At 52.1% G+C, this 14195-nt stretch overlaps 2 protein-coding genes across 2 annotated transcripts in view; both read right to left on the reverse strand.

The window, feature by feature from the left end:
* Positions 1–14195, reverse strand: part of pxb (putative Hedgehog signaling attenuator pxb) — a 218360-nt gene that overhangs the window by 161279 nt on the left and 42886 nt on the right. The window lies entirely within an intron of this gene.
* LOC146173445 (uncharacterized) lies at positions 5598–9855 on the reverse strand. Its single transcript, XM_084585197.1, has 2 exons — positions 7650–9855; positions 5598–5694 (listed from the first exon to the last, which is right to left on the reverse strand). The coding sequence occupies exons 1-2, from the start codon at positions 8861–8863 to the stop codon at positions 5598–5600; spliced, it is 1311 nt and encodes a 436-aa protein (XP_084441323.1). The 5' UTR covers positions 8864–9855.

A 14195-nucleotide genomic window follows, 5' to 3' on the forward strand; every position in this document is an offset into this window, starting at 1 on the left:
GCTCTGTGCATCAAGCACAGCCCCATCTTAGACAGCGCTAGAAGACCGGCGTCTCACGGTCCTAAAAAAGATGGTCCCTCGCTGAACACAGTTAAGCAACAGGTCCGACGCCGCCACAGACTGCGTTTATTATGCGAGGCTCACTGGCCACGCGATAACACCCACTGACGGACGAGCCGTCCTTTTCTTCTTTTTTTTCACTACTGCGACACATGTAGAAAACCATCACCGATGACCGCAGTTCGTCAGGGCTATCTAAAATGTACGTGATAAAAAGAAAAATGGAATTTTAATGAGCGGTGTTAAAGCGAATCCTCGACCATTTACGGCGTCGGTTTCTTCAGTAGATAACTGAAACCAGCCAAAAGATTGGGCTTACATTCCCAGAGGAGACGCTGTGTGGTCTAATCAGAGACCGCGGCTCTCCCAATCGCCAAACGCAGCCTAATAAACCGCACCGCCTAGCCTCGAGATCGTTGCACGCAGTCGGCTTGGCGCAACATCAAAGCCCGCATCTTCCAGCGAGACGAAAACTCTCGGGGATTCTCGGCGACGTTCGCGCGCGCCGCGGTCAGACGCGGCACGACGCAACGAGAACTCGGCCCTGCACGGCCTTTTCTTTTTTTTTTTCTTTTTATAGAACCAACCCTCGTTTATTTGTTAACGACAGCCGCCCGCCCAAAAGAGTCGCCCCTCGCTGAGGAGGCCACCGCCAAAAGACCTGACCGGCGAGGCGACAGCCCACCAAGAACAACCCTCTTGGTCAGTCCGAACACGCGCGCCCAGAGAGAACCGCCGCCGACAATCAGTACTCGTTCGGCGCATCGGACGAGACGTCCTCCAAAGAAAAAAAGAAAGCAGGCGCTGTCGGGGCCACCTTGAGGAGACCTAACCCCCCCCCCCCCCCCCTCTTCATGAGGGACATCGAGACAGATAAGCAGGAAGCAGCCATTCTCATGACCTGTTTTCCCCTCGTTTAATCACGGACGAAAGAGCGCGCAGTTATAAGACGGCCTCTGTTTTGCCGCGGACAGTTGCGGCGTAGCATGAAGAACTGCTCTCGATACGAGACGGCCGAGCGGAGGAGTTAAATCGATGGGTACCTGTCGTGAGCGGCCGCGGCTTATATCGCGCCATTTCTCACGGCACGTTAGATTTCTCGCGCGATTATCGCCGCGACCCCCCCGATCGATGGACCAGCGCCGCACGCTGCTGCCCCCGAGGAAAGGGTGGCGGACCACAGTCGGAGTGCACACATGCTCCGCGAGAGCCGAAAGAGGAAAAGACGAAGTGGACAGCAGTACACAGCACTGTGAAACACTGGCGCAAAGTGGTTAACGTCGAGCAGTGGGAGACAAAGTGAACACGCGCCCGCTCCGTGCTACAAGAAGAGAAGCCCGACAAAAAACGCCACGCTTATCTCGCCACGGGTTGCTCGCGCGGCCCGAAGACAGAAACGCGCGTCGGGTTAGAATTAACGGCTACGACCCCTGCGGCGGCAGTGGTTTGCACGGTTAACTATGTCGCACTCACGTCTGCTACACTGCGGGAGGAAAGACGGGACACTGTAACGCAACGCAAGACCAGCAAGCCCGATTCTCATCGAGATACGGAAATCGCAAAGAGCCGCACGACAGCACGTCTCACGGACACGCGGGAGCAGCGGGGAAGGCAAATAGAAATGCAACGCGTAAGATAAAAAAAAAAAAAAGAAAAAAGAAAGAAAAGACGTCTCTCGATCGGACCATGTGTCCAAAAGCGTGGCGGCAGAGTCGTTCAGAGCCTGCAAACAACGCCACTCGGTCACAATACTCCGCCTCCGTTTCGTGAAACGAGAAACACAAACGGTGATCGATCAATACGTTGCAAAAGAACAAAAATTGCAAATAAATAAAGAAAAGTGCCACAGGGGCGAAGGCGGGGCGGAGGACGTCGGCAGAAGGCGGCTGGTGCATAAAAAAAAAGGACAAAAAAGAAGAAAAAAACGCCTCGCGCCGCCAACTTCAGTTTTCTCACGCCCCAAAGCGGCGGCGGCGGCAACGACGACGAACGACGCCCGTTTTGCTACGACGAGAAACAAATCCGTGGTCGCACCCCCCCTCCCTCCCTCCCCCTTTCCCCCCAAACTCTTCTTTACTCGCGCTACGCGGGCGCTGTTTGCTCCCTTCCGGAAATGACCGTTCCCGAGCGGCGCTTTTTGAGTGGCCATTGTTAAAAGGTGCTCCTTTCCGCGCGCGCGCCAAAGGAGAAGGCAAAGTGAAAACAAGAGAGAAAGAAGAAACGGGCGACCAGAACGTCGTCGTCGATTTCGAGGGCAACAGCAGCTCGCGCTCCGTAACGACCGCGACTCGGACATGGAAGTGGTTCTTCGCCCGCGCTGCCGGTCAAATGGACGTTGGCGCAACCGCCTTCCTGAATGGGCGCATCTGCCGCTACGCGTCGCTGCGGTCGCTCGTTCTGCCACGGCGTCACACGAGCGCGCGCGATCAGGACGGGTCCAGCTTACAAATAACGTTTAAGATGGGACGGTCAGCCGCCAGATCGCGGTCGGCGCTCGGCTAAACAAAGAAGGTCAGTGTCTTTGGAGGCGTGTCCCCGTCCGCGAACAACGCTAGGAATCGCAGCCAGGGGACGCCCGAAGAAGAGGCCTGCTATCTATGTAATATATACACATTCACTGTGTGCGAGTCGCTCAGACAAGACTCCGAGGGAGGCGTTGCCGCCGCTGCTTGATGACAGCAAGGTCGCTGCACACACCGATGACTCCTGAGCGAACTGTAACGGATGAGTGGAGAGATGCGCGAAGCTCGGCGGGACAATAGCATTCGCATAGCCGCCTCCATAAAGCTTAGAAAGGGCTCGCAGATAAAGTTGCGATGCATACTATATGGAGTGTCCTCAGAAGTCTGGGTCACCGCATTAACCTAGCTGTCCAAACAATGCGGGACAGTGCGCTGAAAGACGCGTATCTCCCAGAGTGCGCTCGTCGGAGCCATCCTGCGCGTTCAGATTTGGGTCGCAAGCTGGCAAATGTCCGTCCCTTCGCACACAGCTCATTAGCGGCGCCATATATATATATATATATATATATATATATATATATATATATATATATATATATATATATATATATCATCCTTTTCCTTCACAAAGCGGCGCCCAACCTGAATAGCATGATATAAAGTTTCAATCTAATGCGCATGTCCGTGCTTCAACTGCACCGAAGATAGCTGTCGACGAACACTGCTTTATATTATTTCGGGGGTCGTATTAATCGTCGTTAGTACTACGCGCTCCACTGCCAGGAACGCCGCTGTTTCTGGACAAAAGTGTCCCGCTAGAGAAAGAGGTTTCACACTAACATCTACATGCTACAGGAGCACGCCACTTGGCGGGGGTGGTCTAAACCAATCATGGTTCGGTTTGGTTTATCGGATTTAGCGTCCCAAAGGGACTCGGGCTATGAGAGACACCGTAGTGAAGGGCTCCGAAAATTGCGACCACCTGGTTCATTACTGCGCATTGACACGCACGCCACACGGGCGCCTCGCTTTTCGCCTGCATCGAAAACCAGCAGCCGCGGCCTGGATTTGAAACCGCATCCTAACAGTCGAGCGCTCTAACCAGAGCGCCAACACTTGCTGAAAAACCAAAAGTTCTACGGGGCAATAACGTCATAAAATATCATATAATCGCACAGACTCTCATACGGTGCACATCGTTATCATAAAATATCCTACATAAGTTACGATAATGTAGAAGAAACTATGAGACCTTCAGCAATTATATGCGACTTGTATGTGATTTCTTATGTGAATTGAGTGAGACTGTGTGAGAAAATGTGAGGTTATTGCCATATACAATTTTTTCACTAGGGACACTGCGGGGTTTATACATAAATGACTTGACCTGCGAAGCAGAAATAACTGATTGCTTTGGACCGAGTAAAATAATCTAGAACGATGAATGGCAACGCGATTGTTTCACAATTCGACCAAAGATATAGCCTTCCATGGGCGACCACCAACTAAAGTGCTATAAATGCAGCAACCCGTCACACGAACGGTACAAACAAAGCAAATAGTACGCGACTGGTTGGATAACCTCTAGAGATAATTAGCTGGAACCGGGCACCTGTTTGTCTAGGCCGATTGGCGACGGATCACTGGGGCAGCGACAACGTCACCAAAGGCGGGACACAGTGAGGACGGCACAGTGCGCGCTGACCACGCTCTGGCTGCCCCTCGGACAAGAAAAATACCGCGCCAGACAATAACTTGACCACGCAAAATCGATCGACCAACCCGACCGAAGACTGCAGGAAATGAAAATCAACGACAAGGCAGATAGATTGCTAATAAAAGATCGCCGGCTTGTACCGAGACAAAAGAAAACCGCTACCTTCGATCCGCCGATCCTTGCAGCAGATGACGAAGACTTAGCCGGCCGGTAATGCAGGCTAGCCGGGTCAGATCCACGAGTGGGCCAACGGAATGATTGAAAGGGCCACATGCAGCAATCGATGCTTGACGAAACTTTCCCAACCCTTTGAGCAGAGCCACGATTGCGTCGGCCAGCGCTAGGAATTACGACAGTGAATTAATTCACATGCAAGGGCAACAATATTCGTATCGGGTCGACCAGTACGCGTGTGCAGCGCGTTTCCTGGATGTGCATCGATTTCGAGTGCTACTCGAATATCATGACTCGTAGCGCCCAGTACTGTTGCGTTGGTACAGCTCCGGTAGCGGACCAACGGGTAGCGAAAAGCCGAGTCAGACGTCGGGCTGCATGCACTTCAATATTGGGCGGTGGTCACCCAAGCAGAGACTGGCCGAGAGTTAGAGAGAACTTAACGAAGGTTTATTTACATGGTGAATCTGAGAAGGTACACACTGGAGAGCACTCGTGCTCTCGTTTTTAACAACTTTTTTGTCCCCAAGTACCTAGTTGGGGAATTTTCTATTTTGTCAAAGTCCAATCACATTTGAGTTCCTGATCTGCTGGCATTCGGGAACCGCCCACTAGAACGTCCTCCCAGCGCACTCTTTCCACTTTAGCGGCACGATGGCGACTCCGCCGGGGGAAGTCAGGCATGGGGGTCCCAAGGAGGCTTGCTGGCTGTCCAAGGTCGGAACCGCGCGCCACCCACGCGGACCCCTCGCGCGGGAGCACTCCGCGGGAAAGGAATGCGGTGACCGTTCTTCTCCACGGGGGGGAGATGACCCGCTCTCTCTCCTCGGTGCTAACACGCAGGCGCCGCGGCTCTCTGTTTCCAAACACAGGCGCGCCCGCTCTTCGGCGAATTCGTTAGCGCCTCTGCGCACAGTCCTCCGGACACAAACTGGGGCAACTGCTGCCGTCGCTGCCGATATGCGACACCGCGTTGCTGCGTCCTGGGTGGTTCTGGTCCACGAACTCCGAGGTGGTCGCGTGCAGTCTTCTTAGAAAAACGGACGCCCATCTCGACACGTGCACCGTCTCGTTACTCGGGAAGTTCGAAACGTAACAGCTTCTCCGGCGGCGGTTGAAGATCCCGATGCACAAAGGTCAGCAACCATTGTCCAGAGGGATACACGATGTCGTTCTGGTTCGGTTCACTGTTGCTGATGTTCTGCTGCCTCCAACGGACTCTGCAGCTCCTCGTTGCTTCTTGTCAAGACTATGGAGGGCTTCTTGATCTCTGCAGACCAGCTCATTCGCAGGAAAGACAGCATCAGTTTGAACAACACGAAAATCACAGCCGCAAAGACGGCAAGCGCCAGGACTCTCTCCACGAGATCCACCAGGCTCTCATACCAATATTACTTTAATCCTTTTACTACTACTTCAGCACTTGATACAACCAGAACATTATTCATTCACACAAACACAATGTTCAAGATTAAAAGGAAAATGGTAATTATGCAAACCTATGCCAGGAAAAAAAACATACCCAAGCCAGACTCATCGATGCTATCAATAACACCAAAAGCATTGACTTAAGTCATCGGCATTGCCGTTAGGTTTACCGTGGCTCTATCTTTCGCTTTCCGGGCAAGCTAGCTAGACAGCGCGTGTCGGACAGTCTCTGAATGACTTCCGCTGGGCTCTCCCATTGAACTTCCAATTTATTTTTCTGGGACGGTTTTAGCACCATTATCGCGTCTCTAGCTTCAAGACAGCGTGATCTCGCTGTTCGGTCATTGCACTGTTTGGCCCTCACCTGCGCTTTACTCATTTCGCCTCCCGCGAGCTCCTGCCCCTTGTGCAACCTTTCAAGCAGCGCGAGCACGTATTCGACCATCGTAGGGTTCTCTTCCCTGCCCTCACGCGATTCCCGAAGAAAGCGTAGTAGCGATCGCAGGGAGCGGCCGTTGACCATTTCGGCCGGCAAGAACCCCGTGGCCTCATGAGGCACGGTTCTCAGCGCAAACATTGTTGCATGCAAACAGGCATCCCAGTCGGTTTTGCGATCAAAACACAGGGCTCTCAGTATGCGTTTCATTACCGAGTGCATCTTTTCTACCGGGTTGGACTGCTGGTGGTACACTGAACTATGGATTAATTTAATCCCACACTTCTCCAGGAAAGTTGTATTCAGTGCGCTGGTAAGAACAGTCCCCTGATCTGACTGTATTTCAGCGGGAAACCCAACCCGTGCGAAAATGGACATGAGTGCGTTCACAATTTCCATTGAGCTAAACTCCTTCAGGGCCACTGCCTCAGCAAACTTGGAGGCAGGACAGATTACTGTCAAAATGTGGCTGCAACCAGTCTTAGTCCTTGGAAGGGGACCAACAGTGTCGATCACGAGTCGTCGAAATGGCTCCGTGATCACAGGCACTAGCTTCACTGGGGCTCTCGCCTTATCTCCCGGCTTGCCCACCCGTTGACATGTGTCGCAGGTCCTTACAAAATTTTCCACCTCCCGAAAACATCCCGGCCAGTAATATTCCTGCAACAACCGATTCTTTGTTTTCTTGAGCCCTAAATGACCTGACTGGGAGCTCTTGTGAACCAAGTGCAAAAGATCACCGCGGTAGCGTTTTGGTACGACCAATTGGTCGACCTGCACTCCTCTGCGATCACGATACTTTCGATAAAGTTTTCCGGACCTTTCTAAGAATATCACGTTTTTCTTCGCGATACCTTTACTCTTCATGTGCCTAAGATTCTGCAGTGTGGAATCGGCTCTTTGCTCGGCTATCAGGGACGATCGGTCCACCCCCAGCAATCTTTGCAAGCTGTCAGATGCCGGTGTTATGAGAAGCTCACCGCAGGCCTCTTTAAACTCCATACCATCCTCGTTAGTCGGCGCGTGGATTGCCTCTGTCGTGTCTAACGGCTCATGTTCTGCCGCATCAACGCCACCTGACGCTTCCAGTGTGCTGGCTTTAGCAGTCCAGTTTCTTGCTTTCGAGCGAGTCAACCCTTGGGCAGCCCCCTCTCCGAACACTAGTCCCTTCTGCTGTAACAGTTGGTCAGATCTGTTCGAGAAAAGATAGGGGTACTGCTTCGACAGACTGGCTGACACGGCAGCCTCTGTGCGAAGTACGCCAAATGGACCTTTAATGCTGACATTAGCGATTGGAAGGCACACGCTATTTGCTTCCACCGCTTGTTTAATCCATGTGCACTCTCCAGTGAAATTTTCTGGCTCTACATACGAAGGATGAACTACATCCATTGTGGCCGCCGAATCTCGAAGCACGCGACACGGTTTTCCGTTCACGACGAGATCTCGTAAGTATGGCTCTAAAAGCCGCATACTTTCATTGTTGCTGTTCACTGACAAGCAAACAATCTTTGGGCTTTTGCAAGCCGCAGCTAAATGTCCCGGCTTTTGGCAGTTGTAACAAACCAATTGCCGTCTCTTTTCAAAAGCTTTCTTCTGACCGTTTTCTGCTTCAAGTGCTTCCTCTCTTACGATCACACTTCTTTCTGAGACGTCTACGCCTCGTGCTTGCTGTCTCTCTTCTACAGGCTGCCCTCTCCATCCAGCTGCTTTCCTATTCTGGTATTTAGGGCTTTCCGTCCTGTCCAGCGCACGGCGCGAGACGAACTCTTCTGCCAGTTCTGCTGCCTTCGAAACAGTCGCAACTTCTGGCCTGTCTTGCACCCAATGCCTTACTTCATCAGGCAAGCAAGAGTAGAACTGCTCGAGTCCGAAGCATTGCAACATTCTTTGGCTTTCGTCATAAGCTTTAGCTTCTTTGAGCCATTCCCCCAAGTTAGCCCTAAGCTTATACGCGAACTCCGGGTACGACTCATCATTCTCCTTTTTAGCTTTGCGAAATTTTTGCCGGAAAGCTTCCGCTGACATTCTATACTTTTTGAGCAGACTAGATTTAACCTTATCGTAATCATCTGCATCTTCTTTAGTCAAGCGGGCTATCACATCTGCCGCCTCACAAGGCAACAGTGTCAGCAAGCACTGTGGCCAAGTTGCTTTGCTAAACCCTGCCTTCTCGCACGTGCGCTCAAAGTTTACCAAGAACAGACCTATGTCCTCTCCTTTCCTATAAGGTTGCATAAGGTCTTTCATGCGGAACGACTTGCGTTCTACTGTGCCCGATGCTACGCTCTCATCACTTTCATTTCGAGCTTTTAGCACCTGCAGTTCGAGACGCTTCAGCTCAAGTTCCTGCTCTAAGCGCTTACTCTCTTCAGCCATGCGTTTCTCATTTTTTTCTTCTGCTTCCCTCTTTGATTTCTCTCTCTCAGCAATCAGCTCCAGGCATTCCGAGAGCTCATCGTCGTCTGCCTCAAGTGCCTCAATAGCCTCAATGATATCTGGCTTTCTCGTTTGGTCCTGAAGATCCAAACCCAGACTTTTGGCCAACTCCAGCAAAAGTGGCTTTTTCAACACTTTCAAATTCATGGTTATCCCGAGTGCTGCAATTTCTTCCTTTTAGAAATCTCTTATCGTCACGTACTTTCAAGTCCCGTGCTAACGATAAACAATTCCCACCACCTTTGTAAACTTACTTACTACAAAGCCTGGTAAAACCTCAGTGAAGAAAAGCCAAGCACTCACCGAACCTTGCAACCATGATTCCAGCGGAGTCCATCCCGACGCTGCCAACCAGCTGTTGCGTTGGTACTGCTCCGGTAGCGGACCAACGGGTAGCGAAAAGCCGAGTCAGACGTCGGGCTGCATGCACTTCAATATTGGGCGGTGGTCACCCAAGCAGAGACTGGCCGAGAGTTAGAGAGAACTTAACGAAGGTTTATTTACATGGTGAATCTGAGAAGGTACACACTGGAGAGCACTCGTGCTCTCGTTTTTAACAACTTTTTTGTCCCCAAGTACCTAGTTGGGGAATTTTCTATTTTGTCAAAGTCCAATCACATTTGAGTTCCTGATCTGCTGGCATTCGGGAACCGCCCACTAGAACGTCCTCCCAGCGCACTCTTTCCACTTTAGCGGCACGATGGCGACTCCGCCGGGGGAAGTCAGGCATGGGGGTCCCAAGGAGGCTTGCTGGCTGTCCAAGGTCGGAACCGCGCGCCACCCACGCGGACCCCTCGCGCGGGAGCACTCCGCGGGAAAGGAATGCGGTGACCGTTCTTCTCCACGGGGGGGAGATGACCCGCTCTCTCTCCTCGGTGCTAACACGCAGGCGCCGCGGCTCTCTGTTTCCAAACACAGGCGCGCCCGCTCTTCGGCGAATTCGTTAGCGCCTCTGCGCACAGTCCTCCGGACACAAACTGGGGCAACTGCTGCCGTCGCTGCCGATATGCGACACCGCGTTGCTGCGTCCTGGGTGGTTCTGGTCCACGAACTCCGAGGTGGTCGCGTGCAGTCTTCTTAGAAAAACGGACGCCCATCTCGACACGTGCACCGTCTCGTTACTCGGGAAGTTCGAAACGTAACACTGTATACATCTAAGCTACATCGTCCAATCGAAGTAGTTCGATGCACGTTTAATGGCAGCTATATATCATCGCATTCCCAGTAGCTAAAACACACACACACACACACACACACACACACACACACACACACACACACACACACACACACACACACACACACACACACACACACACGCACACACACACACATTATATATATAGTTGTTTTAATTAAACGAAGGATGACATTTGATAATGATTGTACTAATGCACGCACACGCGCACATCTCCGAGCCGTCGGTTTGCTGATGGCTCTCGCATAACACAAGCACGTGTGTAAAGCGACGGAAAGAGCGGCAGGCCTTCAGGCGAAGGCCTGCTTTCACGCGCGCACTGCGTCAAGATACGCCTACTGATTGCGAGCAAAACACGCATATTGTACGAAGTACGCCTCTGAACGGCCGTGTTGGGGGAGAAGGCTATCGGATCTTGTCAAGGGAAGGACTATAGGAGCAGCGGCCTTCAGTGGTACGGCGCGGTGACAATAGAGAGATTTAGCTTATCGTGATCCGCGATCAGCCACCGTGGCCCCCTACCCTGCGGGGCCGGGGCGCGCAAGCTAATTGGTCCAGACGCTATGTGCCGACATCCAGTATGTGGTGCCATCTATCGGCGTCAAGGGATCTGGGCATGCGTAGTGGAACGCACGGTGACGGATCACGGTAGCGGATCGCGGATCACGGTAAGCTAAAACTCTCTAGATGGCGTTGTCAGCAAGGCCGTTAACACCTGAAGACACGAGCCACCTCAACTCTCCTAGCGAGCTTCTTTCCTCTAGCACGCGATGTGACAATGTGCGGCTCCATATGGTCCGTGCGGACAAATCCTGACCATGCATATAGCGTTACGGCATGCTTAGACAAGAGCATGACTTTAGAGAGAACCGAATATAAAGAAACAATTTCCGGCAAGTACGAAAAGTAACATTTCTTCATTTCGGTACGCATCTTATTCCCTGCATGCTGACGTATTTAACTCCCCTGATGGAGCAATTAGGCGATGTCATCATTCTATATCAGCCCCCGACAAGCAGCTGTCAGACCTCGTCCTGGAAACCGCGCGCACGTTCGGTGCCTGGATGTACAAGCCTTAGTCAAAAGTTTACAGACCATGGAGTCTGCTTTGTGCGTTCTGTCAGCATTCGTGAAAGCGGTTTCACGTTCGAGAGAGTAAAACAAAAAAAAAAAATTCTTGTTATCTTCTTTTGCTTCAGGAGATTTGCCATACTGGGAATGCATTACAACCCATACGGTGTGGCTAACCAGCAAAACCCTCTGTGCTCGAAACTTTCAACCAAGACTGCCCCAACCACACTGTGATCCGGCAACATCCCGTCGTGCGCAGAGGTCGAAGCGATCGGGCTCCTCAGCGCCGGTCTAGATAGGCGTGACCAATGATGACGAAAGCGCGATTCCACCCCCCCCCCCCTCTCTCTCTCTTTCGCTCCACCTCGTCAGAGGCACGCATTGCCGCCAAAGGGGCGTTTCACGCATATCATGCTCGCGCGTCTCCCAAGGGGTTCGCCGCCGCGCACGTCAGGGAAGAAAGAAGCTCCAGATGATGGCAGGCTCTGCCAAACGCTACGCTGCTGGCAAACGCAACCGGTCAAGCGCACCTCTCGCTCTCTTTTTCTCTCTCTCTCTTCAAAAGCAACGCACGACGAAAGCGTTGAGCACGCACGCACCGAACGTCAGCCGAAGCCGATCTGCCAGCCGCTTGTTGCCCACGCCGCTAGCAACCCTAACGGCGCACACACGCGGCTTAGCAACCTTCCTTAAAGAGAAAGAAAAAAGCGGGAGGGAAGGAGTCTGAGAGAAAGGCTTCGTCTCTTTCCCCAAACGTGGCCAATTTTACCCTGCCAATGAACGAGAGAAGGATGGCCAGGAAGAGGAGGAGGAAGAGCGGGGTGATGGATGGCACCGGCGCCCAGAAGATGCCGGTCGCATCGCAGAAGAGGTCCGGTCCATTTTCCGGCAACCGGCGGTGCAGTTCCTGATGGATTTGCGGGGATAACTCGAGCGCGGGGGCATCTCCACCCCACTCCGTTTCCTTTTTTTCTTTTTTTTTTTTTTTCTGCTCTTCCGACCGCATTTGCACGCGAGTTTTCTCCCACGCGGGCCGATGCCTCATTTTCGTTTCTTTAGTTGTTGTTGTTTTTTTTTTTTTTTTTCAAGCCCAGCCGGCCTGCGAATGTCGATTACGTCACCGGGATGGCGCGGCTTAGGCCCGAGTTGACGTTGACCTTAGCAGAACCCCGGATGCCGCCGCTGAACTGCGAGGAGATAGTTCGGTCACTCATCTTCTGGACGGAGGCTTCCGGGATCCGGTGACGATGCGGAAAGACCCGTGCTCTATACGCAGCATCGTTCGCTCTCTGCCGCTTTGGGTCGGCTCGAGAAACGAAGCAACTTCTGTGAGCCCCTGGAAACGCCGGCGACGACAGCGAACACGCCAGGTGGTTTCGTAACTTCATTTCTCTAAGCTCAGCTTACTCGGGAAGCTGGCCTCTATGAAGAGGGTATCGCATTGTAGTAAAAGAGATCACTCTCGGAGGAAACGGAGAGTTAAGAGCTATTCAGAGACGCGGATCTCGGAGGCTGTGCCTCACATTCATGCAAACCAAAGCGGCAACGATGTCGAGTCCTATTGAATCCATCAGCGGGGAAATTCCTAAGTTCAGTATTATGGGCTGGAAACAAGTCTCTTACTGCCGCAAAAAAATTAACACATCCAGGAAGACAAGGATAATAAAACTTTACTGAACAAGAATCAACACTAGTCGTACGGCGCTGTCGTTCGGGCCCATTTACAAACGCGTCTGCACCTTTCTCAAAGCCGACGGTTCGTTCTAACACAACAACCACAGGCTGCGTTGAGCTGCATTTAGATCGCAGAGAAAGAAAGGAATATAAAAAGGAGGCGGCAGTGTTTTCGTAAAGTGTAGTCATAACACTACAACATATCGCAGTGAAAAAGTAACAAAAAAATCAGGCGAACGAAAACTTCTCTCCTAGCTGACAACCTCGACCGCGGGCTCCGCTAGAAAGACGGTTGCGTACGCTCCGGCGACCTCTTTCAGCAACGCCGGCCTGACAGAAGCCACGCGAACGCTTTGCGCCGTGCGCTGCGACGCTACCAGGGCGGAGTTCAAGAGAAAAAGACCTCACAATAACGGCACGAGGGGAGAATGTACGCGGCTGTTTCATTAAATGAGCCCGGCATGCGGGAAGGGCGACTAACGCTAAACTAGGATTTAAAAAAAAAAAAAAAGAAAGAAAGAAAGAAGGGCCGGATGAGAAGAAGAAATGACGAAAAGGGTTTCGAAAGCGAGGAGACAGCGCATTACGGCAGCAGCAACGTTGGGAGCCCGTTCGTGGACGGACGTGTCAGAGGCCGCGGCATAGCAAGCAAGTTCATCCCCGCTTTCATGCAGCGACACCAGATGACAGAGGGAGGCAAGCGGGAAAAAAAAAAAAAAAAAAAAAAGGCCTGACGCGGGACAGACCGATTCGCCGGGGGCCGCGACGTTATTTCCGCCCCATAAAACTGCGACAATGAAGAAGACGGCTCAAAACGGCGCTAAATATTACAGCCGGCCGCCGCAGCAGCCGCTTCGGGGCGAAACACAACCAACAGACGCGAGCTGCACGCAAGCATTAGCGCGCACAGCTAGCTTCTACGCGGGCTCGTCTGTGAGGGGAGGGGGGGGGGGGGGGGGGTGCAGGAAGCCGAAAAGAATACTAGGAAAGTTTCTTCGTTTTCATCACATTATGCGAGAGGTCCGGGGTTTCCGAGGCCGCGCTGGTGAGCATTTCGATATGATATATATGCATATCCCACAGAGCAGAGTACGCTCTGCTCGGGTTAAAAATAATAACGGGCTTTAATTCATGCCTCACTTTTAAAGGAACACAAAAACAGGCACGTTTCTTTTTTTGATTCTTCATTTCTTGCACCCAACCACCAGGAGCGCGGAATGAATGAATGAATGAATTAAAGAAAAGCAGGATTTTTTTGCCCTGAAAGGAAGCGCAACCGCGACCGACGTGTATTAGGAAAGGAAGAAATAAGACAGAAAAGGAAAAGAAAGAAATGGCAACGAGCGCAGCCAGCGAGGGATGGAGGCAAGACGAAACAAAGTCCCAGAGTCAGCCGGCGTTAATGAACGCGGCTGCACTGGAGCGGGAGCTTTTCTTTTTGAGCGCGATTTTTTTTTTTTTTTTTCTTGCCTTGCTCCCCGAGACGTGAAAAATGGGAGTTTGCGGGCGCGGTCAACTAAGAGCGCTGGCCCACCC

The sequence above is a fragment of the Amblyomma maculatum genome, chromosome 11, assembly GCF_055883805.1.
Source record: "Amblyomma maculatum isolate TAMU_Amacu chromosome 11, ASM5588380v1, whole genome shotgun sequence".
NCBI classification, from domain to species: domain Eukaryota; kingdom Metazoa; phylum Arthropoda; class Arachnida; order Ixodida; family Ixodidae; genus Amblyomma; species Amblyomma maculatum.